Source organism: Heteronotia binoei, chromosome 14 (assembly GCF_032191835.1).
Source record: "Heteronotia binoei isolate CCM8104 ecotype False Entrance Well chromosome 14, APGP_CSIRO_Hbin_v1, whole genome shotgun sequence".
Taxonomy (NCBI): domain Eukaryota; kingdom Metazoa; phylum Chordata; class Lepidosauria; order Squamata; family Gekkonidae; genus Heteronotia; species Heteronotia binoei.
In genome coordinates this window covers 12572675-12597729 of record NC_083236.1, presented here as the reverse complement: position 1 = coordinate 12597729, position 25055 = coordinate 12572675, and the positions used below count along the sequence as shown (strand labels likewise).

Sequence of the window (25055 nt, the reverse complement as noted above, 5' to 3'; positions counted from 1 at the left end):
CGAAACATCAGTTTATCCCTACCACCGTCCCCTGCAGCTACTGCAAAACAGTATCTCACTACTGATAGGGTGAGTTCTTCATGTGGCTTTCCAGACTTAATAGTTGACAAGGAAATGTTGTCTGATGCACACAGACCATCAGGGTTTTGTCATGAGGTGCTGCAAAACATGCTTGACAGTGCTGACCACTTCTGAAATTCCTCACAAAGCAACTGGGAAAAAGTTTTTGCACACCTTGCCACTGCCAGGACATTCCATCAGTCTGGAAGACTTCATTGCCTCTCTAGAAAAGACCTTTTCACCTGTTAAGCACATTGGCAGCTGCTGGTTTTTTGATACTGCTATCAATCCATACTTCAGATATCCCTAACTATATTGTCTACATTTCTGCTTTGATTTTTCTGCTTCAGCCATTTCTCTTCTGAAACAAAGAATTTATTGATTAAATTTTAAGGAAATAATGTCAAAACAAGAGTATATGCAACATTAGCAACATCACATCAGTTAATATTTACACTACAATCAAGTCACTTAAATCTAGAGGACATCTTTTTTATGAAGACATAAAATGTATACAGCTATTGACCAGTGTTCCCTCTAAGCTGAGTTAGCGTGAGCTAGCTCACAGCTTTTTAGCCTGTCTTAGCTCAGGAAAAATGGGCCCGGAGCACAATAATTTATGCAGCAGCTCACAACTTTAATGCCAGTACTGACAACTTTAACCCCTGTAGCTCACAAAGTAGAATTTTTGATCACAAGACTCTGCAGCTTAGAGGGAACATTGCTATTGACTACTAAATAAATATTTGAATTGCTGTGCAATAAACTGATAGTTAAATGGAAGGTTTGGAAGATTTTTGTGAACTATTTGAGTTTATTAAGAATAATAATTTAGGTTAAAAAATGATTGGTTTGAGGCCTAAAGTGTCTTTTCATAATTATCAAATAATTGTTTGGAAACATTTGGCAGGCATTTAAAAGAAAAATATGGCTTGTGGGAAGTAATGAATTCGATACAATTTTTAAAACGTTCCATACATGTTTTAAAAGACAATGAGACAGAAAATAAGAGATTTTACAATACTCCAGATTTTATAGATAATTCAGGTAACTTATCGGATTTTAATTCAGTTTATAACAATAGTTTGTCTTTATTGTATACTGAAGATAAATGGTGCCGTTGAAAGAGATGAAGTATTGATGGGTTTTGATACCTCTGTATGTTTAAAATCAAGGACTTAGTAAAAATATATAATTGCAATAAGACAGCCTTTATGAGATGAGAGGTCTTGTGGCACATTCACTACAAATCCCAATAGTTTCCAACAGATTTCAGTGCGATGTAGAGGCAGAAGCTTGGAGTGTCTTTTGCCAGCATCTAAGCTCTAGCCTGGTCAATTGTAAATAACAGGTTCAGTGCTCTGGCTGTTCTAGCCTTCGGTCAGCTGATCACCACCACCAGCTTTCCTGGGAGAAAGGACGGCAGTTTATGGCAGGAGTTCACATGGTGTATGTTTTCCTAAGGGCGAGTGGCTCCCATGTACAAGAGTTCCCATAAGAGGGTTTAAAAAAATAAAATAGACTTTTTACATGGGGATAACATAGCTTCCTTTTTAAAATGCACTTCTAATACAAAAGGTGGGAATAAAGCCAGTAGTGCTTGGGGTTCCCAGAAAAAAAAGAGCAAGAGTCCAGTAGTACCTTAAAGACTTAACGGAATTTGTGGCAGGGGGTGAACTTTTGTGAATCATTGCTCACTTCTTCAGATACTTATTACTTGCCGCAAAGTTTTGTTCGTCTTAAAGGTACTCCTGAGGCCCTTGCTCTGTTCTATTGCTACAGGCAGACTAACACAGCTGCCCATCTGGATCTCTCTCCATGGGACTCCCAGGGACTAGTGGTGCTATCAGTTCCCAGCATTAGAACTTCCATCTCAAGATTCAAGATAGATTTTTCAAGATCAGTAGTGGTTCAAGCAACTTTGAAACAAATTGTCTTTGAGCTAAAATGACTTGCCAGCAAGGCAGGGTATTTAAAGGGGAGAAAGGAACAGAAGAAGAAGAATTGCAGATTTATATCCTGCCCTTCTCTCTGAATCAGAGACTCAAAGCGGCTTACAATCTCCTATATCTTCTCCCCCCACAACAGACACCCTGTGAGGTGGGTGGGGCTAAGAGGGCTCTCACAGCAGCTGTCCTTTCAAGGATGTAGTGTATCGGACTCAGCGCAAGCGCCGCGCGACCCGAGCCACCCTCGGGTCGCCGTGCGCAGCGCGGGAAAAGCCACTGCCAATCCTGACCAAGGGCGGGAAGTTTGACTGGCCAGGATTGGGCTGGCCAGCGAAGGGGATGTTCCGGGAGGCATGTATATATTAGCGGACCCGGCCGCGTGTTCTGAGTTGCGTGTGATGTACTAGCCAATAAAGACCTATGCCTTCACCACGTCTCGTCTCCCAGTACATTACACTGGCGACGAGGATGGGATGTAGATAGGTCCGGCCGCCCCGAGGGGAACCTGACCGGGCCGGAGACGAGGAAGGCGTGAGACCGCAGGATCGCACAGCCCGCCGCCACCATGGCGAACTCTACAGTAACGACGGGCCATCTTGCGGAATTCAACCCGGAGCACCCCGAGAGATGGGAGACCTACACAGAAAGGGTCGAGTGCTACCTGCGGGCGAACCTGATCGAAGATGACGACAGGAGGAGAGACGTCCTGCTGAGCGTCTGTGGAGAAGAAACTTTCGAGATCGCAAGAGGCCTCTCCGCTCCAGCTAAGCTGACCGAGAGGACCTACCGGGAAGTCGTGAGACTCCTCACGGGCCACTTTTCGCCCCAACCGTCCATCGTCGCCCGCCGATTCCTCTTCCACAAGAGGGACCAAAAGTCGGGGGAGACAGCGGCGGTCTACCTGGCGGCCCTGCGACAGATCGCCGGGAACTGCAATTTTGACAAAAGGGACGAAGCCCTGAGGGACCGTTTCGTCTGGGGCCTCCGAGACGAACGACTGCAGCAGAAGCTCTTCGCTAAGGAGGAGCTCACGCTACAACAAGCCTTCAACGAGGCGACGGCGTTCGAGAGGGCCACCAAGGCGTTCGGCCAGCCACGCGGCGAAGCAGTCCACCAAGGGGAAACAGAGCTGGAAGACCGAGCAGAGGAAGAAGCGTTTCAGCTCCGGAGGCCTCAGAGAACGGACACACGGGCCCCCGCGAGACAACGAGCGACGGAGAGGGCCACCGCCACCACCGGTTCCAGGTGCGCCAGCTGCGGCGACCCCCACGAGCGACGGGACTGCCCGTACCGCAACCTGGACTGCCGCAGCTGCGGAAAGACAGGCCACATCGCCCGGGATTGCCGGGCCAAGAACAGCCGCCGCCAACCGTCAGCGCATCACGACTCCCTGGACACACACACGACGGCATCCACCAGTCTGCAGGTATTGAACTTGCCCCTCTCGGCCCCAGACAAGGTCAAAATGTCGGTCCTAATCGAGGGCGCCCCCTGCATCATGGAAGTAGACTCGGGTTCCTCCATCTCTATCATTTCGGAGGAAACCCTCAAGAAACTATGTCCCCGCCGCCGCATCCAAACGAGGCCAGCGGACTTCGTACTGAGGGACTTTCAGAAGAACCCAGTACACATCGTGGGGTGGGCCCGGGTGCATGTAGAAAGAGGGGGTTTTAGGGGGCCCCTAGACATCCTAGTGGTCAAGCGCCAACTGACCACACTTCTCGGGTTGGCGTGGTTCAATCCACTGGGGATCCAGCTGGTGGGGGTGGACCAATTGCAGGCCAGCAATTTCGACGGGGTCTGCCGGGAGTTCCCCGAGGTCTTCGACGGGTCCTTGGGGAGCTACAAGGGTCCGCCCATCACCTTACCGATAGACCCAATGGTCAGGCCCATAAGGCTTAAAGCGAGGCGCGTCCCGTTCGCCCTTAAGCCTAAAATAGAGGCAGAACTGGACCGCCTAACAGCCCAGGGCGTCCTAGAACCTGTAACGTATGCGGAATGGGAGACCCCCATAGTAACGCCAGTCAAACCCAACGGGGAGGTTAGGATCTGCGCCGACTACAAGTGCACGATCAATAAGGCGCTGCAAGACAACCCCTACCCAGTCCCGGTGGTTAGCCACGTCCTAGCAGCACTAGCCGGGGCGAGGGTTTTTGGAAAGCTGGACTTAGCACAAGCATACCAGCAACTGCCGGTCGACGCTAAGACAGCGGAGGCGCAGACGATCGTGACCCACAGGGGCGCGTTCAGGGTTAAACGGCTGCAGTTCGGGGTCAGTGTAGCTCCGGGGATATTCCAGAGCATAATGGACTCTCTCTTGAAAGGGATCCCCGGAGTTCAACCCTTCTTTGACGACGTTTTAATCGCCGCCCCCACCGAAGGAGAGTTCAGCTGCCGCCTGCGAGAGGTCCTCAGACGGTTCCAAGCGGCGGGGCTGCGAGTCAAAAAGGAGAAATGTTTGTTGGGTGTTCCGCGAGTGGAGTTCCTGGGGTTCGCCGTGGACGCGGCTGGAATTCACCCGACGGCGGACAAGACCAGGGCCATAGTCCAGGCCCCTGCCCCCAAATGCAAGGCAGAACTACAGAGTTTTTTAGGATTATTGAACTTTTATCATGCATTCCTGCCACACAAAGCCGCCGTGGCGGAACCGTTGCACCGCTTGTTAGATAAACAGGCCCCGTGGGTCTGGGGTAAACGCCAAGCCGCGGCGTTCCAGGCAGTGAAAGACCTCTTGGTCTCTAACGCGGTACTTCATCACTACGATGAAAACCTACCCCTGATCCTGGCTTGCGACGCCTCCCCCTACGGAGTAGGAGCGGTCTTAGGGCACCAACTCCCGGACGGGAGAGAGGCGCCGATCGCTTACTACTCCCGGACTCTGTCCCCTGCCGAGCGGAACTACGCCCAGATCGATAAGGAGGCCCTGGCGATCGTGGCGGGGGTGCAAAAGTTCAATGACTACCTCTACGGTAGGCGTTTCACCATCGCCACTGACCACAAGCCGCTCCTCGGCCTCCTAGCCCCCGATCGTCAGACCCCCCAGATTCTGTCTCAGAGGGTTTTAAGGTGGAACCAGTTCCTGAATTCATACACTTACGCTCTGATACACCGCCCCGGTAAAGCAATGGGTCACGCAGATGCCCTCAGCCGCCTGCCGCTACCCACAACGGACCCAGATCCCGCCCCGGCACACGGGGTGATGCTCATTGAGTCGCTCCCCGAGCGCCCACTGCACGCGGACGAGGTGGCTCGGGCGACTGGGAGAGACCGCATCCTCGCACGGGTCAGGGACTGGGTGGGAAGGGGGTGGCCCTCGGGCAAGGTGGAAGAAGCATTTCGGCCGTTCGCGTCCAGGAAGGACGAGCTATCGACACACAAGGGGTGCATACTCTGGGGGAGCCGGGTGGTGGTGCCCCCCCCCCTGCGCAGACAGGTATTGGAGGATCTCCACGAGACCCACCCGGGCATCGTGAGAATGAAAGCCCTGGCCCGGAGCTACGTGTGGTGGCCGGGCATGGATGAGGAAATAGAGGGGTGGGTAAGAAGGTGCCAACCATGCCAGGAGTCCAGACCCAATCCGCCGTCCGCCCCGGTCCACAGGTGGGAGTCGAACGGGCGGCCGTGGTCCCGCCTCCATGTGGATTTCGCGGGGCCGTATCAGGGCCAGATCTTCTTTATACTTGTGGACGCATATACAAAATGGCTAGAGGTAATCCCGGTGGCCTCGACCTCCACCGCAGCAGCAGTCAGGGCGCTCAGAAGGGTCCTCTGCACACACGGGATCCCTGACACCCTGGTGACGGACAACGGCACGGCATTCACCTCCCGGGAATTCCGGGAGTTCACCGACCGGTACCTCATAAGGCACATAAGGTCCGCCCCATTCCATCCAGCCACCAACGGCCAGGCGGAGCGAATGGTGCGGACCACCAAAGAGGCCCTTGGCCGTATAGTACATGGGGATTGGGACCACCGCCTCTCAGCATTCCTGTTCCACAACAGGATCACCCCAAACCCTGTAACCGGTTTCAGCCCCGCAGAACTGCTCATGGGGAGGAAACTGACCACTCGTCTTGATAGGCTACACCCGGACCGGGCGCCGGATGTCCGCGGGTCCCCCGAGGTCCGGGAAGCAGTGAGAGGATTCTTTCCGGGCGACCCAGTGTATGCGAAAAACTTCGCAAGCGGCCCCGAGTGGTTGGCGGGAAGGGTTCTGAGGGTAACAGGCTCCCGGTCATACGAGGTAACCACCGCCGGAGGCCAGGTGCTGAGGCGGCACATCGACCAGCTGCGCCGCCGCACCCTACCCGAGGAGGCAGAAGAGGCAGAGAGTAGGGAACCGCCGGCAACGGAACCGCCAGAAGGGGCCCCGCCAATACAGGAGCTACCCACGTACGAGGCCCCGGCAGCCGCGGGACCAGAACCGGAGCCAGCACCCGACCCGGGCCGGCAACAGCCAGAAACGGCGCCACCCACGTTGGGATCGGGCCCCACACCAACGGCAACCCCGAGGAGATCAACACGGGAACGCAGGACGCCAGCGTACCTACAGGACTATGTAGTTTAAACTAGGAGGGGAGGAGTGTAGTGTATCGGACTCAGCGCAAGCGCCGCGCGACCCGAGCCACCCTCGGGTCGCCGTGCGCAGCGCGGGAAAAGCCACTGCCAATCCTGACCAAGGGCGGGAAGTTTGACTGGCCAGGATTGGGCTGGCCAGCGAAGGGGATGTTCCGGGAGGCATGTATATATTAGCGGACCCGGCCGCGTGTTCTGAGTTGCGTGTGATGTACTAGCCAATAAAGACCTATGCCTTCACCACGTCTCGTCTCCCAGTACATTACAAAGGACAACTCCTGTGACAGCTATGGCTAACCCAAGGCCATTCCAGCAGCTGTAAGTAGAGCAATGGGGAATCAAACCCGGTTCTCCCAGATAAGAGAGCTCTGGCTAACCCAAGGCCATTCCAGCAGCTGCAAGTGGAGGAGTAGGGAATCAAACCTGGTTCTCCCAGATAAGAGAGCTCTGGCTGACCCAAGGCCATTCCAGCAGGTGCAAGTGGAGGAGTGGGGAATCAAACCCGGTTCTCCCAGATAAGAGTCTTCACACTTAACCACTACACCAAACTGGCTCTCATAAAATAGCATTTATTTTAAAAGATAAGTGAAGGTACTCTGATTCAACATCAGCTTTAACCAGGATAACCCTTTTTTTAAAGAGGGGCTTCAAGCGTTCCTCTTGATAAAGAATAGAAGGTGGAAGAACAGGTTGTGGGCAGGGTCGAAGGGTTGTCTTTGCTCCCCTCGCCTTTGAGTTGGGCCAGTCTGGAAACCTGGTATTCTCCAGTATACTTACCATGCTTGAATGCATATTGCACCAGGAAAGACAGAATTAGCAAGATCAGGATCAACTGTGAATTAACTTGATTGTGTGCTTTTCTTTGCATCACCAAATATTCATTGATTCCCCTGCAGTCTTGTTCATCTTAATTCTTGGTGCATAGTGTAGGATGTGCTGTCCTATAATGGTACATAAAGATCCCCAATATTCCAGATTTGCAGTTGGGACTGAGAAAACTGGTAGTTGATTTGTGAAGATACATTGCCAGAGAGATAGAGCTAGTTCTCTTTATTCGGGGCTATTTATTCACATAGAATATTTCTATCATGCTACTCCATAGAATTTTGTGCAAAGCATCCGACAACAAAAATAGAATAATAAAATCATGCAATTAGTTTGAAATAATTACAATTATTAGCAAAATTCCCACAATACCATTCTCATCAATAGAAAAAGAAATAACTAAAATCAGTAATATAAAAACTTAGAGACAGTGGGAAGTGGACAAAGAGAACTATTCCTTTCTCCCCTTCACCTGGCATCTAAAAACTTGTAAAGTAGGTGCTAGATGAGCTTTTAAGTGGGAGGGCATTCCACAGTGAGGAGCCACCACTGAGAAAGCCCTGCCCCAACTGCCATTTGCTTGAATCCTGAAGGCAAAAGTGCCATCAGGAAACTTTGCAATAATGATTAGCTGGCAGGTAGGAAAATGCAATCCTTCATTTATCCTTTATTTGCTCCTTTTTAATCCTAAAAAGATGCCCTAGGCAATTTAGAATGTAAAACACCAGTCATATTAATAAAAATGTACAATGAAAACATAAAAACCCTATAACATTTGTTATTCAAACCTTACTAAATACCTACAAAAAAAGGGTTGTGAATGATAGCAGCTTGTGGGAAGGTCACAGAACATTTGCAACTCAGTTATTTGGGCTTGTGTAATTCCTGTCGCTTAATGAATTTCTGCTGCTGATAAATAATTATGTTAAAACCATTCTACATGAGTCAGATCTGCAGTCAATAGAAAATAACTATGCTTCCTTAATAGGTTCAGCGTTGACGAAGGTAAAACTTGGAGCACTCATAATTTTACTAGCACATCAGTTTTTGTGGACGGGCTACTCAGTGAACCCGGCGATGAGACATTAGTCATGACGTAAGTATTATTTAGTATGTGGCATACAAGTTGCATAGAAGACGAGAAGAGATTGGATTTATACCCTGCCCTTTACTACTCGAAGGAGTCTCAGAGTGGCTTACAATCTCTTTTCTCTTCCCCTCCCCACAACTACCTCACCCTGTGAGGTAGGTGAAGCTGAGAGAGCTCTAACAGAAACTGCTCTTGAGAGGAACAGTTCTGTGAGAACTTGTGACTGACTCAAGGTCACATCAGCAAGTGTGTGTGGAGGAGTAGGGAATCAAACCCAGTTCTCCCAGATAGGAGTCCATGCACTTAACTACTACACCAAACTTGGCTCTCCAGGAAGAGTTGAAAGATGCTTATATGGGGAGTATATGACAAGGACTTTGTGCATGTGAGTTGACCCTAAAATACAGGCATCAAATGAATGACCAGAGTCTTTCATAAGTTGTGTGAAGACTTCAGAACTCAGCATGGACATTTTAGAAAGCTGAATTTTGGTATTATGATTGCCAAAGTTGTTGATTACTATAAAACTTTGAAAATGGGATTCCCTGCTATACACTCTATGAAAACAGAACAAAGTTTGAGTCCAGTGGCACCTTTAAGACCAATGAAGATTAATTCTGGGTATAAGCTTTGATGTGCAGGCACTTCATGAGCCAGTGGGGTGTAGCGGTTAAGAGTGGTGGACTCTAATCTGGACAACTGGGTTTGATTCCCCTCTCCTCTTCCGTATGAAGTCTGTGGGGTGACCTTAGACTAGTAACAATTCTCTCTGAACTCTCTCAGCCTCACCTACCTGACAAGATGTCTGATATGGAGAAAGGAAGGGAGGGAGATTCTAAGCTGCTTTGAGACTCCTTAGGGTAGCGAAAAGTGGAGTATAAAAACCAACTTCTCCTCTCCTCCTCCTCCGGACTCAAACTTTGTTCTGTTGCCTCAGATCAACACCTGAATCTATGAAAGCAGAAGTGTGTAATGTGTGTGTGTGGGGGGGGATCTGGTGGGGCATTGGTGTCTTCCAGAGCAGTAAGTCTCATCTGCTTGTTGTATGGCTTCTGTGCTGCTAAGGAAAGGAGCTGTCCTGCTAGGGGACGGGCCATGACTCAGTGGGGCCAAGTAAAATGACGAAGGAAGAGATGATTCAAAAGACTTGGCCGTGGAGAGCCACTGCCAGGCTGAGTAGCAGTGCTGATGTTGATGTTCTAATGGTTTGATTCAGCATAAGGCAGCTTCGTGGGTGTTCAGACAGTCAAGTCCAGCAAAATGTAGAGGACCAGCCTTGTACGAATGCTTTAAAACTGGGATATTTTGATGCAGGATGCTTAAAACAACCAAACTGATGCCCTGAGGCGGCAGAATAAGCAGTTTGTGGGGCTGCTCTCGTTGCATCATTTGGGAAGAAGTATAAATTTGCTTTATTTCCTCCAACTTTTGAGAGAAAACATGCTGCAACCGTGTTGTTGCTACCATGATATTGTCATTACGTTTTGGTGCTAATTGGTTTTTTTTTACTAATTTAACTGGGTTTGGGGGCTTTTCACTGGTCGTTTGATAGATATGAACTCGTTTACTGGGAAGTGGGATATAAATGAATACGTCAATTAAAATAAAATATTGTAAGAAGAAGATGAAGATGAAGATATTGGATTTATATCCCGCCCTCCACTCCGAAGAGTCTCAGAGCGGCTCACAGTCTCCTTTACCTTCCCCCCCAACAGACACCCTGTGAGGTAGATGAAGATATTGGATTTATATCCTACCCTCTACTCCTAAGAGTCTCAGAGCAGCTCACAATCTCCTTTACCTCCCCCCCCCCACAACAGACACCATGTGAGGTAGATGAAGATATTGGATTTATATCCCGCCCTCCACTCCGAAGAGTCTCAGAGCAGCTCACAATCTCCTTTACCTTCCTCCCGCACAACAGACACCCTGTGAGGTAGATGAAGATATTGGATTTATATCCCGCCCTCCACTCCGAAGAGTCTCAGAGCGGCTCACAATCTCCTTTCCCTTCCTCCCCCACAACAGACACCCTGTGAGGTGGGTGGGGCTGGAGAGGGCTCTCAGAGCAGCTGCCCTTTAAGGACAACCTCTGCCAGAGCTATGGCTGACCCAAGGCCATTCCAGCAGGTGCAAGTGGAGGAGTGGGGAATCAAACCTGGTTCTCCCAGATAAGAGTCCGCACACTTAACCACTACACCAAACTGGCTCTCCTATAAGCCTATGCCAAAGGTTCTGGTGACAAGGTTCAACGCTGCAGTTCATTTAAAACAATGACATGGCTCTGGAAACAGAAGATGTGAATAGAAATGCCACATGGCCTTGTAAACCAAATAAAATGAAACTTGGATGCCTTCTGCTAGGGAGGGGACATGTTCCTCCAGCAGAGTCTCAGCTAGCAGAATAGCTCCATTGAGGAATACTCGGACATTAACCTGATAAAACAGACAGATTTCTGCTCCTGTCTGGTTACAGGGACATTTGAGCTCCCACAGTCTCATTCATTAGACCCTGCCAGCCATTATCTCTGGACTGTTGAAGTGAAGCGTCTTTAAACTGTGGTTCTATGTCTTTGAAGAGCCCCATGGCGCAGAGTGCTAAAGCTGCAGTGCTGCAGTCCTAAGCTCTGCTCACGACCTAAGTTCGATCCCTGGCGGAAGCTGGGTTTTCAGGTAGCCGGCTCAAGGTTAACTCAGCCTTCCATCCTTCCGAGGTCGGTAAAATGAGTACCTAGCTTGCTGGGGGAGAAGTGTAGATGACTGGGGAAGGCCCCTAAAAAGTCTGCCGTGAAAACGTTGTGAGAGCAATGTCACCCCAGAGTCGGAAATGACTGGAGCTTGCACAGGGGACCTTTCCTTTTCTCTATGTCTTTATCCCAGTAAATTGTATTATAAAGCATTTCACCTAATATTACTCTCTTGCATTAAGAGGATACTTGTTTTGAAGGTTTTTGCTTTTGATCTTTCTATTTAGAGTCTTTGGCCACATCAGTTACCGTTCAGACTGGGAGCTCGTGAAGGTAGACTTCCGGCCATCTTTTCCCCGAGAATGCACAGATGAAGACTACGAATCATGGGATCTGACAAATCTGCAGGTACAATCTCATATAACATAATCATAGTCACTATTGTGATAGTCTATTGCTTACATCTAGATGAAGATTTCACAACCTTCTAGCCTCATCCCTTCCACTTGTGGCAGATAATGCCTCCCAAAATGCTTTTGCTGAGCAAAATAGGCATTTTTTATCCATCTGTTCTGCTATGAATATATGTCCCCTCTGCTCTCCAATTAAGCAGAGAATTAATGACTAGCTCAAGATCGATCATGGACTGCATCCTCCTGATCTAAATTTGTTCTATCGAAAACTAACTGACCTGTGAAGGAATTCATTTTTTTTCCCCGTTGGAGGTTTGAAATGAGCAAAATCTTTGCTCTTAGTTTTTTAAAAAATTCTCTCTGGGCAGAGAACAAGGGAGGAGGCAGAAGTCAGTCAATAGCTTTCCAGGCTCACCTCAGCTACCTCTTAACAGATACTAATAGGTCTAGCTAGAGACAATTGGATGGCCCAGCCCCCCACTTAAAGCAGGGAACAGAGATTTGGAGGTGTTAAGTGCTGGAGAGGTTTCAGGAAGGAAATTTCTGAAGACTTCAGGAAGAACTTCTCTGACCTGGCCTAACCCGGTCAGTAGGTGGAGGAACAGATACGATAAAGAAAAACCCTTGCAGCAAGGAGGAGCTCTCTTTCTTTGTGTGCTGAGTCCATGGGCGTTTTCGCACTCACCTTCAGCCGGCGCGACCCCCCTCTTCACCGCGCAGGATCTGCGCGGATTTCGCACTAAATGCCGCGGAGCAGCCAGAAGAGCCGGAAACTCCCGTCGCAAAAGCCGCGCAAACGGAAACTGCTTTTTGGCGGTTTACGTTTGAGCGGCTTTTGCACCGGGAGCTTCCGGCTGCTCCGCAGCATTTAGTGCGAAATCCGCGCAGATCCTGCGCGGTGAAGAGGGGGGTTGCGCTGGCTGAAGGTGAGTGCGAAAACGCCCCATGAGAGCAGACAAAGCTCTCAACTGAGAAGGCAGCCATTGACCATGTGCTCGCCTAAACAGCTGGAGGGAGCTTCAAGATAATGGTCACCCTGTAGATATTTGAAACTCCCTAAGCTAAAGAGACTGTCCTATATTTTAACATCTGATAGGGCATTTATAGAGAGAGGGACAGAGGCTTTGTGTGTTACCTATTTCTTCTGAAAACATTGCACAGTCTGGTGATGTGCTAAAAGTATGCTTGTGGACATTTTCTTTTAAATAAATACTTTATAACTTTGGATGCCGGTAGTGGTTCTTGGAGAACCTCGCCATCTTGGACATGTTGTTTTTAAAGGAGCACCACGGGGAAGGCAGGCAGTTGGTAAATGACTATTCCTCCAGGGGTGCACAAGGCAGTAAACTGTTCCCGTGGTAACCAGGCACTGGGCAGTGGGAGACGCTGAGGCAAGGCCTCAGAACTTGGAAGGGAATCTGAAAGTCTTGATCCTCCCAGCAGGCAGTTCCTTATCAAGATCAGGTGGCAGTGGCAGGTTGCCGGAGAGAGAGAAAAACCTCTCCAGGTGTCGAGGAAAAAAACCAGGAGGGCAGGATGGAACAGGGCTTGCGGGCCGTTCCATCACACTGTCTATACAGAAAATGTCCCATAAATGGCTAAGCTGTTTACAATGTAGATTATGAACTATCTGTGGATAGTGTTTAAATGATACACTTGTATAATACATCTTCAGAATTATTTCCAATTGTCTGCTGGAAAGGTTGTTTTCCTTATTGTTAGTTCGTTATTGTAGTGTGGGTGTATTTTGTCAAGACTTTTAGGTGAGGACAATAAAACAAATCCATCTGGAGTAATTTATTTCATGTATCCTGATTGTGATAATGTTCTGTCTCAAATGATGAGACATATAATTAAGGACTGTTTGTCTTTTTTTTCACTCTCCGTTTCCTTCCTTTTCCTGCTCTGCAAAACCAAGGGCGGCCTTCAGAACAGCTTTGTTTGTAAAATCGTGCCAGAACTAATAGGGATATTAGTGGGGAAGGCCTTCATTAATGTGACTGGCAATCCGTGTTGAAGAAAAATCATTTCAGACAAGTTGAATTGGATGAAAAATGCTCTGCCAGTAACACCACTTAAAATGGAAGGTTTCGGCTGAATTCCCAAGGCCCTTGAAGAACTAACTCTTCCTTCCATATAGAACTGCCTGAATGTTGAGGTATACTCAGCAGGCCTGTCATCTCCTGACACTTCCATTGTCAGAGATTAGGCAGGTGGTGGGTGGAGAGAGCCTGAGAGGCGCTTTTCAGTGGCACCCAGTTTACAGAAATCCCATCCTAGACAGATCCGAGAGACTCCTAAGCTGTTTTCTTTTCAGCACAAAGTAAAAACTTTGCTGTTCTCCAATGCTTTTGGTGGTTGATCAGCACACTTCTGTTTTTCGCGTTTTTAAAAAATTGGATTTTTATCTTTGCTCTGTATTAATGACTTTTAATTGGGATTTTTAATTGACATTTTGTTTTAATAGTCCTAAATCAGCCTGTGGAAACCTTTGAAATTCTTGACATAACATGGTGGGCTATGGCTTCCCCAGCTTACCTTCAGTCATACATTGAAGATCCTTGTGCTGTGGTGGCAGCTGCTATAAAAGCAACATTTTAAAAAAAATAAATCTCCAATAACAAACACAAGGCCTTGCCCTACCACCCCCTTCAAAAACCCCTTGGTGGGCACCAGGAAGGGTATTGGCAGGTGCCATGGTGTCCCTGGGCACCAGGTCGAAGATGAAGAAGATGAAGATATTGGATTTATATCCCGCCCTCCACTCCGAAGAGTCTCAGAGCAGCTCACAATCTACTTTACCTCCCCCCCCCCCCACAACAGACACCCTGTGAGGTAGATGAAGATTTTGGATTTATATCCCGCCCTCCACTCCGAAGAGTCTCAGAGCGGCTCACAATCTCCTTTCCCTTCCTCCCCCACAACAGACACCCTGTGAGGTAGATGAAGATATTGGATTTATATCCCGCCCTCCACTCCGAAGAGTCTCAGAGCGGCTCACAATCTCCTTTCCCTTCCTCCCCCACAACAGACACCCTGTGAGGTAGATGAAGATATTGGATTTATATCCCGTCCTCCACTCCAAAGAGTCTCAGAGCGGCTCACAATCTCCTTTCCCTTCCTCCCCCACAACAGACACCCTGTGAGGTAGATGAAGATATTGGATTTATATCCCGCCCTCCACTCCGAAGAGTCTCAGAGTGGCTCACAATTTCCTTTCCCTTCCCGCCCCCCACAACAGTCACCCTGTGAGGTAGATGAAGATATTGGATTTATATCCCGCCCTCCACTCTGAAGAGTCTCAGAGCGGCTCACAATCTCCTTTACCTTCCTCCCCCACAACAGACACCCTGTGAGGTAGATGAAGATATTGGATTTATATCCCGCCCTCCACTCTGAAGAGTCTCAGAGCGGCTCACAATCTCCTTTACCTTCCTCCCCCACAACAGACACCCTGTGAGGTAGATGAAGATATTGCATTTATATCCTGCCCTCCACTACGAAGAGTCTCAGAGCGGCTCACAATCTCCTTTACCTTCCTCCTCCACAACAGACACCCTGTGAGGTAGATGAAGATATTGGATTTATATCCCGCCCTCCACTCTGAAGAGTCTCAGAGCGGCTCACAATCTCCTTTACCTTCCTCCCCCACAACAAACACCCTGTGAGGTGGGTGGGGCTGAGAGAGCTCTCCCAGAAGCTGTCCTTTCAAGGACAACCTCTGCCAGAGCTATGGCTGACCCAAGGCCATTCCAGCAGCTGCAAGTGGAGGAGTGGGGAGTGGAGGTAGGAGTCCCCTGTTCTGAAGGGGTCTCGTTTATTTGCATGCTACCTTGGGAACACTTTGAAAGAGAAATGCAGTCTCTAAATGGTGCTCCAAGAACGTCAAAATAATAATTCTGAAACATAATTCTGAAACAAATGTGTATCCCAACCTACAACCTATGTTAGCTGTAGGAACAGAAAGTAGAGTTCATTGTAGCACAAGCACATACTCCTGATACTCATGAGAGGTAATATTTTAATGTTTCAGGGTGACCGCTGTATCATGGGTCAGCAGAGGAGTTTTCGGAAGAGGAAGAGTTCATCATGGTGCATTAAAGGGAGACGCTTTATGTCAGCACTCACTTCCAAAGTTTGTGAGTGTCGCCATTCTGATTTCTTATGGTGAGCCTTTCTCTAGATCTTTGTGGTGGTTCTGAAGTCCCTGAGATGAGTCCTGGGCATACTGAACACACTGCATTTCTTTAAAAAGAGGCAGTTTTGCGCACATTTTGAAAAAAAAACAACTATTTCCAATTTTGTCTTGTAAAAGGCAAATGAGAATGATTAGGCAGCGGTTCATTTCATGCGGAGTTCAGCTAGCTGCACACACTTCCTTTTCTTTTCTTCAAAGCAATAGTTTTGGATGGATGTCTCTTTCCTTTCCCAAACTGAGCATTCTGCTTTATCACAAACCCATCCGATGCAACTCGGGAAGGATCGCAGGAACTTACAAGGGCCTCAAGTAGAAGTTCACATGTGACAATAAAGAATTTCATACCATATCACTATTAATTACAGGAACAAGCTTCAGAACTTTCTGAACTCAGTGCTGCCATCCTTCTCCAATGAATTAAACCTCAGGTCTGCACTGTAACCCTGTCCAGTCAGAATGTATTGGAGTTCTGAGACTGACTCGTACCATGAATATATAACATGAAGTGCAGATAGCACGAATGAGCTCTTGGTCCCTGCATGCAGATGTCTTTGCAAGCACAAACAGAGCAGGAGGCTGGTGTGCAGCACAATCAGAACCCACATCAGGGACCATGAAGCTGGAGAAGCACATTATGTATCACTCCACGTCCATGGTAGAAGCATTCCATAACACTGCAATGGCAGCTGGTCTCTGAGCAAGGAGTCTTGCCGTTCAGGCTTGGACTGGTCGCCAAATGAAGCTTGATAGGCCATTCCATACTGAAGCTTGATAGACCATTCCATACTGAAGCTTGATAGGCCATTCCATACTGAAGTATGATAGGCCATTCCATACTGAAGCTTGATAGGCCATTCCATACTGAAGCTTGATAGGCCATTCCATACTGAAGCTTGATAGGCCATTCCATACTGAAGCTTGATAGGCCATTCCATACTAAAGCTTGATACGCCATTCCATACTGAAGCATGATAGGCCATTCCATACTAAAGCTTGATAGGCCATTCCATACTGAAGCATGATAGGCCATTCCATACTGAAGCTTGATAGGCCATTCCATACTGAAGCATGATAGGCCATTCCATACTGAAGCTTGATAGGCCATTCCATGCTGAGCCTGCTTCGGCGGGGAGGGCGGGATATAAACCAAATCAAATCAAATAAGTAAATAAAATAAAGAATAGAGAAGCTGTAGATCCCTTCTGAGAGAGCTTATTTTTACCAGATGGCCTCTCATGGTGCTAGGCAGGCTGCTTGTATTGGAGCTTCCATGCTGGTTTCAGGACCAGGAGAAGAGCGGTGAGACCATTCATGTGGGGCAACACAAGATGTCCGCTATGCATCTGTGCTGCCTGGACCACAGGCGGTGTGAATGGGTTCTAGGTGGTGTGACACAGCCCAGTTTTGACATACAGCTCCACTACCAGCGAAGAAAAGTCTGTTGAACAATTAATCTTTGTTGTTGTCCTGTAGTGATTATGGGTTTGAGCGTTCAGCGCTGCTAAAATCTGAGTCTAGCACATGCTTTGCTGACTTTTGGTTTCATCCAGAAACACCTCCTGAAGACTGTCTGTTAGGACATGAATACAGAAGCAGCACAGGGTAAGTGGCTGGGTGTGCGTGTGTTTTGTTGTAAAAAGTGTTCCCATGTGTCTCATTTCAACCTTTATGTATTTGTTGCATTGATTGCCCTTCTAAACAGGTGAACAGGGATTGGTAATGTCACCCATCACTGGCTGAAGAAAGCAGATTGGTTTTTAGAACATTTCCAGCATGAAAAGCAAGGGTTGTTTTGTAGAAAAATAGGTGGTAGAGCTCATTAGCATAACTTATTAGCATATTCCGTGCCTCCGCCCCTCCCCCACCAGCCAAAAGCAACCCAATGCAAGAAAGGAGAGCCCCGGGTGAGCGAGGCCTGCTTGGGCTGGCTAGAGATCCAACCAGCCCAAGCAGGCCTCACTCACCAGGGGCTCTGCTGGGCTGCCCGCCCCCCTAGCCAAAAGGGGGGCAGCAAGCTATCTGCCACCCAAAATCACATAAGAAGTGGAGAAAGGGTGACTTCTGGGGAAGGAAAATGCCGAGCTGAGCTGTCTCTCATAACGGGAGCAGGCTGGAACTTCTGTTAGGGGTAGTAGAAGGCAAACTAATGCCTACTGCCTACTTTTCTCAGTGAGAGAAGAGTCCAAGACATGCATGGAAACTTTGAAAAGAGATTTACCTTGGCTTAAAGGGAGCCCTGGAGAGGGTCTTCTTTGAGGCTTTGAGGGGTCTCGGGAAGTTGCATAGTCATCGTCTGCAGAAGTGCCCAGAGTCATTTATTTGACATAAGCTCGTCAGGATCCTAACCTTCTTGGACATTTCTAAACAATTAAAAGCTTTTGAAAGACCAGTGGAAACTTGGATAATTGGAAGAAAAGGTACAGAAGGTTTTTTTTTCATTCCGGAGCTATTTATAGCTTAAAGGGATAAAATTAAAAGGTGGGAAAACAAAATATAGAAAGCTTGGAAGAAGAAGACGGAAGGGGCGAAGTTTGGATTTTATAAATATAAAGGACAGTGCTAAAAACTGCTAAAAAGTGAGAAGTGGAGAAAGGGTGACGTGGGCTTCTCCACGGGTTAATGAGGGCTGCTGGGTGCGTGGCAAAGCCCCTTGGCTGGCTGGCTGCCCACTCCCCTAACCCAGGGATTGTTCTGCAGCTGCACCTCCTATTCAATGGACAAGGAAGGTGGGGAGGAGGAGGGGGAACCCTCAGAAAGGTTCAGGAGCTGTGCTCTGGTGAGCTCCTGCTGAATCTGAGGCCTGATTTCTAGTTTATATCAGCCCCCACCCCATTTTATAGACAGGGTCTTAAGTTACGGGGGAAGTGCTTTGACCATCACCGCTGAGGAATTTTGTGGCAAAGGCATCCCTCCAGACCATATGAAGATGAAGTGTAACATCCCATCTGTAGAATGAAAATTGTAGAGTTGTAGAATTGTAGAGCCTCAATTTGCTCAGGGTTGTTCAGGGCAAGGGAGAGGGATTTTTAACCCTTCAACTTCTGCCTAGTTTTTCCTGTTTGAAATGATCTCCCCTGCTCTGCCGTTAGCATTTTAAAGGAGAAAAGATACGTCCTTTAAAATATGCATTTTTTTCTCTCGATATGAATAACAAAGCAGGGAGAAGAGAGAATAGTTTGAAAGGTTATCTCCCCCCTTTCCCTGCACAGTCCTGAGGCAAACTGAGGCTGCATAAACCTGTGATTGCATTTTATGGATACCTACCTACTCCTGTTATACTGTCCTGAATGGCCCTGGCTAGCCTGATCGCATCAGGTCGTAGAAGCTAAGCAGCATCGGCCCTACTTAGTTAGGGTTGCCAAGTCCAATTCATGAAAGATCTGGGGACTTTGGGGGTGGAGCCAGGAGACTTTGGGGGTGGAGCCAGGAGACTTTAGGGGTGGAGCCAAGATCAAGGCCGTGGCAAGCATCATTGAACTCCAAGGGAGTTCTGGCCATCACATTTAAAGGGACGGCACACCTTTTCAGTGCCTTCCTTCCATAGGAAATCATGAAGGATAGGGGCACCTTCTTTTGGGGCTCATAGTATTGGAGCCCCTGGTCCAATCTTTTTGAAACTTGGGGGGTATTTTGGGGAGAGGCACTGTATACTGAAAATTTGGTGCCTCTACCCCAAAAAACAGCCCCCCCCCAGAGCCCCAAATACCCACAGATCAATTCTCCATGATTTTCTATGGGAATAAATCTCCATAGGGAATAATAGAGTTCCCAGCAGACATTTCCCTCCCCTCCCCCCGCTTTCTGATGACCCTGAAGCGGGGGGAGGGTCACCAAACCGGGGGATCCCCTGCCCCCACCTGGGGATTGGCAACCCTATACTTAGTCTTTGGTTGAGGGACCACCAAAGAAGTCCAGGGTTGCTATGCTGAGGCAGGCAGTGGTGAGCCACCTCAGAACATCTCTTGCTTTGAAAACCCTATGGGGTTGCCATAAGCCAGCTGTAACTTGATATCACTTTCCAGCACCTCTCCTGTAATCTCTGTTCTAACAGCTCAGGCAGCCTTCTTGGAACTTTCTTCAGTCTGACTATCAGCTACACGTGGGCCGCGGTCACACTCAGCATTAAATCCATCCCTAACCCGTCGCTGTTATACCCCGCAGCTTTTTTACAACGAATTTCCTGATCAGACATCCCTCCATCCTTCAGTTCTAAGCAGCGTTGGTCCCGTCGTTGGTTGATCAGAGGTCTCAACCGGACCTCATTTTTTGAGATGGCATTCCGCACTCGCGCAAGCGCAGTACCGTGGGATATCGTGCTTGGCTTTTTTTTTTTAAAGGTGCCAGAAAAGGTGGGCGATCTGCCCCCCCCCCCCCAAATTTAAACACCCGGCCTGGGAGGGGAAGCCCAGGAGTTCTCTTTGCTGTCTCTCCGCCTGGCGGGGAGACAGCAAAGGTGGGTGATCTTCCTCCCCCCCCCATTTAAACACCCTGCCGTGGTGTTTAAATGGTGGGGGGAGCACAGCAACTCTCTTTGCTGTCTCTCCGCCTGGCAGGGAGATGGCAAAAGTGGGTCATCTGCCTCCTGCCCCCCATTTAAATGGGACAGGGTAAAAGCCGGAACAGGCCGGAGTGGGCATCAAACAACGTAGATTGTCACAAAAAATGAACACCCCGGCAGGATGTTTAAATGGTGGGGGGGGAGAACGGGAACTCTCTTTGCCGTCTCTCCGCCTGGCGGGGAGAAGGCAAAGGTGGCCGATCTGCCTTCCCCCCCCCCCCCCCCCCATTTAGGAAACATCGCCTGTGCAAGCACCAGTCGTTTTTGACTCTGGGGTGACGCTGCTTTCACAAAGTTTTCACGGCAGACCTTTTACGGGGTGGTTTGCCATTGCCTTCCCCGGTCATCTATACTTCCCCCCCCCCCTCCCCAGCAAGCTGGGTACATATTTTACCGACCTCAGAAGGTTGGAAGGCTGAGTCAACGATTGTTGGCGCAATGATATCATTTGGAGTGGGCTCTCGCAGGGAAGTGGATGTGCGCTTGCGACGAGTCGGCTACAATGGAGCATTGAAACATAGAAAGTACCCGCGGGAGTCATCGGAAGCATTCTTATTCCGGATTTAATGTACTATCAAAAAAGTCCGCGTCTCAGTCATGGCAGTTCGGGACACGAATGAGCCAACGACCATTGCCAGATGCTGATGTTTGGACAACCGCATAAAATCCGACATGCATCTGGCTTTCATCTGTGCCCATCTCGTCAGTTTATGTGCATCTGACCTTGGCCATGGACCTCTTTCCTGACCATCTCCTTGGGCCTGACTCTGCTCCTTGAGAAGCCCACTGACTGGTCACCAAATGGCCTGATCCTATAGGATCAGACGTAAAAGATCAAGTCGTGAGATGTGCAGTCTTTTAATAATCTGCCCTGCTCTGCATCCGTACACGGTCTCTGTTTTCACCTTCCCTACAGGTATCGCAAAGTCATCTCTAATGTGTGTGAGGGTGGTGTGGATTTACAGCAAAACGTGTCTCGGCACCTGTGTCCAGCCACTGCTCCCAAACAATTGCAGATCAGCATCAAAGGGGACAGCCTGGCAGTTAAGCCTGGAGAAAATCTCGCCTTCGTTGTCAAACAGGACCAGGTAATCACATTTTTCGTTTTTAACATGTATTTGTTAAAACATTTGTTTGACACCTTTCTTCCTTACAGAGCTCAAGGCGGCTTACAAACATAGAGAAAGCACATCAAATAAAATACATTAAAAACATAAAAACCAACATTTAAAATCGCTTCTCAGGTCAACTGCTAAACTTACCCAAATGCGGTTCTAAACTAAACTTTCTTCAGCAGCCATCTAAGGATTGAAAAAGGGAGGAGGTCAGGCACACCTCCCTGGTAGGTTCGTGGGGCTGCCACCAAAAAGGCCCTCTCTTGTGTGCCCACCAGACCAGCTTCTTTGGGACAGTCATAAAGCCTTCTCCCTGTGATCTTAATTCCCAAGCAGGAGCCTATGGGAGAAGATGGTCCTTCAGATATTCCAGTTGCAAGCCATGCAGGATTTTAAATGTCAGCACTAACACCTTGAATGTACTGGTAATTGCTGTAATAAAGGGCTGACATACTGCCAGTAGCTGGTTCCCAATGAGCAGTCCAGCCACAGCGTTCATGGAGTTCCTCAGGCGATTTCCAATTTTAAGAGTAAAGAACATAAGAGAAGCCATGTTAGATCAGGCCAATGGCCCATCCAGTCCAACACTCTGTGTCACACAGTGGCAAATTTTTTTTGTGGCTAATAGCCACTGATGGACCTCTGCTCCATATTTTTATCTAAACCCCTCTTGAAGGTGGCTATGCTTGTGGCCGCCACCACCTCCTGTGGCAGTGAATTCCACATGTTAATCACCCTTTGGGTGAAGAAGTACTTCCTTTTATCCATTTTAACCTGACTGCTCAGCAATTTCATCAAATGCCCACGAGTTCTTGTATTGTGAGAAAGGGAGAAAAGGACTTCTTTTTCTACTTTCTCCATCCTATGCATCATCTTGTAAACCTCTATCATGTCACCCCGCAGTCGACGTTTCTCCAAGCTAAAGAGTCCCAAGCGTTTCAACCTTTCTTCATAAGGAAAGTGTTCCAGCCCTTTAATCATTCTAGTTGCCCTTTTCTGGCACTTTTGCATAGCTATTTTCTGTCACTTTTGCATAGCTATTGGAGAAAAATGACAATTATTGTGCCCGGGTACAGAGAAAAAGATTTCAAATAATACTTTTTTAAAAAGTAAAGACCATACAAATTCCCTCCTCCCTGGAAGTAACAAATTTTCTTCCTGCGTATTTGTTTGTTGGGCAGAAAAAAACAAACCTTCTTCACTGCATTTCCCAGGAGACTTATATTGCAGCATAAGAATTCAGAAGAGAACTTTCCAGAAAAAAAGGCAAACTGCGTTTGTTTGCTTCATGACACAAAATCCTGCTGCCTCGTGACACAGAATGGCAAAGGGCATTAAAAACAAAGACAAAAAAAACCCTCACTAAAGGGCAGATATTTAAGAAAAAAACGTACAAACTGTGACGCTCATACAATTTTATACTGTAGTAGAAACTCTAAGATCTGAGCAGGATGAATTTACCCAAGTGTCGCTTCAATGGTGTATGCCTTTAGCCTTGTAATTCTGAAGAACTCCGATCTCCACCTTAGAGCTTCAGAAGAAACAAAATGGCTGCCATCTTCTGGCCCAATGCAAAGTTTATCAGCAATCAGCTTCAATTTTTAGAGACCCACAGGAACAATCCAACCTTACACAGCTTCTGAAATCTTACTAGAGAAGTCTGTCTGCACTCCTTCTCTAGAGAGTCGTTCTACAGGAAGGGATGACTGAGGAAAAATGTAGCCCTGGGAGAGGACAGGTGTACCTCTTGAAAAGGGGGAATCACTAATAGATGGCATGAGGCAGACCTCAACTGCTGCGTAGCAGGAGAGAGGGTCCTTCAAATATGTGGCCGTAAAGGGTTTTGATAGGTCAAAACCAGCACCTTGAATTGAATCTGCACATGAATTCAGTGTTGTTTTAAAATGGTGCGTGATATGCAGATAATGCCTCCCATCAGCCAGAAGCTATTCCGCAGTGTTCTGTGCCTCCTGCAGTTTCTGTATTACATTCAAGGGTAGCCTCGTATAGAGCAAGTTACTGTCAAGCATGCGGGTTCAATGACGAGTCGAAGTTGATTCAAAGACTATGTTTATTGATAGACCGATACTTTCTGTGTAACAGGTTCTTGAGAGTAATGCTGCACATACATTGATACAATACTTTTAAGGCTTGCTTCATAAGGATTCCAAAGGATAGGGTTGCGGGGTAGCTCTCACACATAAACTATCATAAATGTCTACATTCTCATAGTGTTATCAGGACTCTGTCCTTGCTTTCGCCAGATGTGTCGCACTCCCTACCAGGAATGCATGGGAAGGTGCTGATTACTTCTTCTCAAGCTAGTTCCATTTCTCACTACTTCTACTTTTCAGGCAATAAAGCAAGAAGGGGGGAGGGAAAGAATAACAGAGCTAGCAGAGCTGGGTCCTCCATGATACTTCACAGATTAGTGTTAGACAGGTCCCTATAACAATCAATTATCAATGGAATTTCACCATGCTTGACAGTTACAGCATTGAAATCTGGAGGTGTATGATGCATGGGTCAATGTGGGAAGGAGGGAGGAGAGCTGTCACATCAGGCAGAAAGTACTCCTGACCACAGCACTCACCTGCTTCTCAAAAAAAAAAAACAAGGCATGGTCCAGGAGCAGTCCCAGGCCCTTCAAACCCCATACAGCCGGGGGCCAGCATACCTTTGGGACCAGCTCCCCATATTTACCCCACAGGACTCTTAAGATCGGTGACTCAACAACTTCTGATGGTGCCCGGCCCCAGAAACGTTCAATTAGTTCAACTAGAGCCAGGGCTTTTTCGGCCCTGGCCCGTTCCTGGTGAAATGAGCTTCCCTTGGAGATCAGGGCCCTGTGGGACCTGTTGCAGTTCCGCAGGGCCTGTAAAACAGAGCTCTTCCACCAGGCCTTCAGCGAGGCAGTGGGTGTTGCCTTCTATTAGGCCTCCCCTCCCAGCGATGTTGGGGATCTGGACCTGATTTGGTCATGCCTGTCAAAGTGCTTTTCAAATTACGTATTTTAGCTGGATTTATATTGTACATTTTAATATTGTTTTAATGTCACGTTTTGATGGAACCCACCCTGAGCCTGTTTTGCGCCTGCACAGCAACTGGTGGGGAATTGATCGCTTGAGTGGGGGAAAGCAGAAGTCCGGGGGTGGAACAACTGCTAGTGAGGAATTGGTCTAAGAGAGGAAGGAAAGGAAAGGTCCCCTGTGCAAGCACTAGTCGTTTCCGACTCTGGGGTGACGTTGCTTTCACACTGTTTTCACGGCAGACTTTTTACGGGGTGATTTGCCATTGCCTTCCCTAGTCATCTACACTTTCTGCCCAGCAAGCTGGGGACTCATTTTACCAACCTCAGAAGGATAGAAGGCTGAGTCAACCTCAAGTTGGCTACCTGAAAACCCAGCTTCTGCCGGGGATCGAACTCAGGTCGTGAGCAGAGCTTAGGACTGCAGTACTGCAGTGTTAACACTCTGCGCTACGGGGCTCTATCTAAGAGAGGAAAGGAAACCCCAAAGGAACACCAGAGGATGAACCATAGCGAGTGAGCAGCAAGTCAAGAGTGCGATCGCTCCTCCTTCATTAA

The 25055-nt window shown here is 48.2% G+C and overlaps 1 protein-coding gene across 1 annotated transcript in view; it reads left to right on the top strand.

Moving 5' to 3' along the window:
• SORCS2 (sortilin related VPS10 domain containing receptor 2) overlaps nucleotides 1–25055 on the top strand; it is a 253072-nt gene that overhangs the window by 194391 nt on the left and 33626 nt on the right. The window contains exons 14-18 of the mRNA XM_060253784.1: nucleotides 8398–8505; nucleotides 11473–11593; nucleotides 15632–15765; nucleotides 17270–17398; nucleotides 21271–21442. Coding sequence (XP_060109767.1) covers nucleotides 8398–8505; nucleotides 11473–11593; nucleotides 15632–15765; nucleotides 17270–17398; nucleotides 21271–21442 — 664 coding nt within the window. The remainder of the gene's footprint in view (nucleotides 1–8397; nucleotides 8506–11472; nucleotides 11594–15631; nucleotides 15766–17269; nucleotides 17399–21270; nucleotides 21443–25055) is intronic.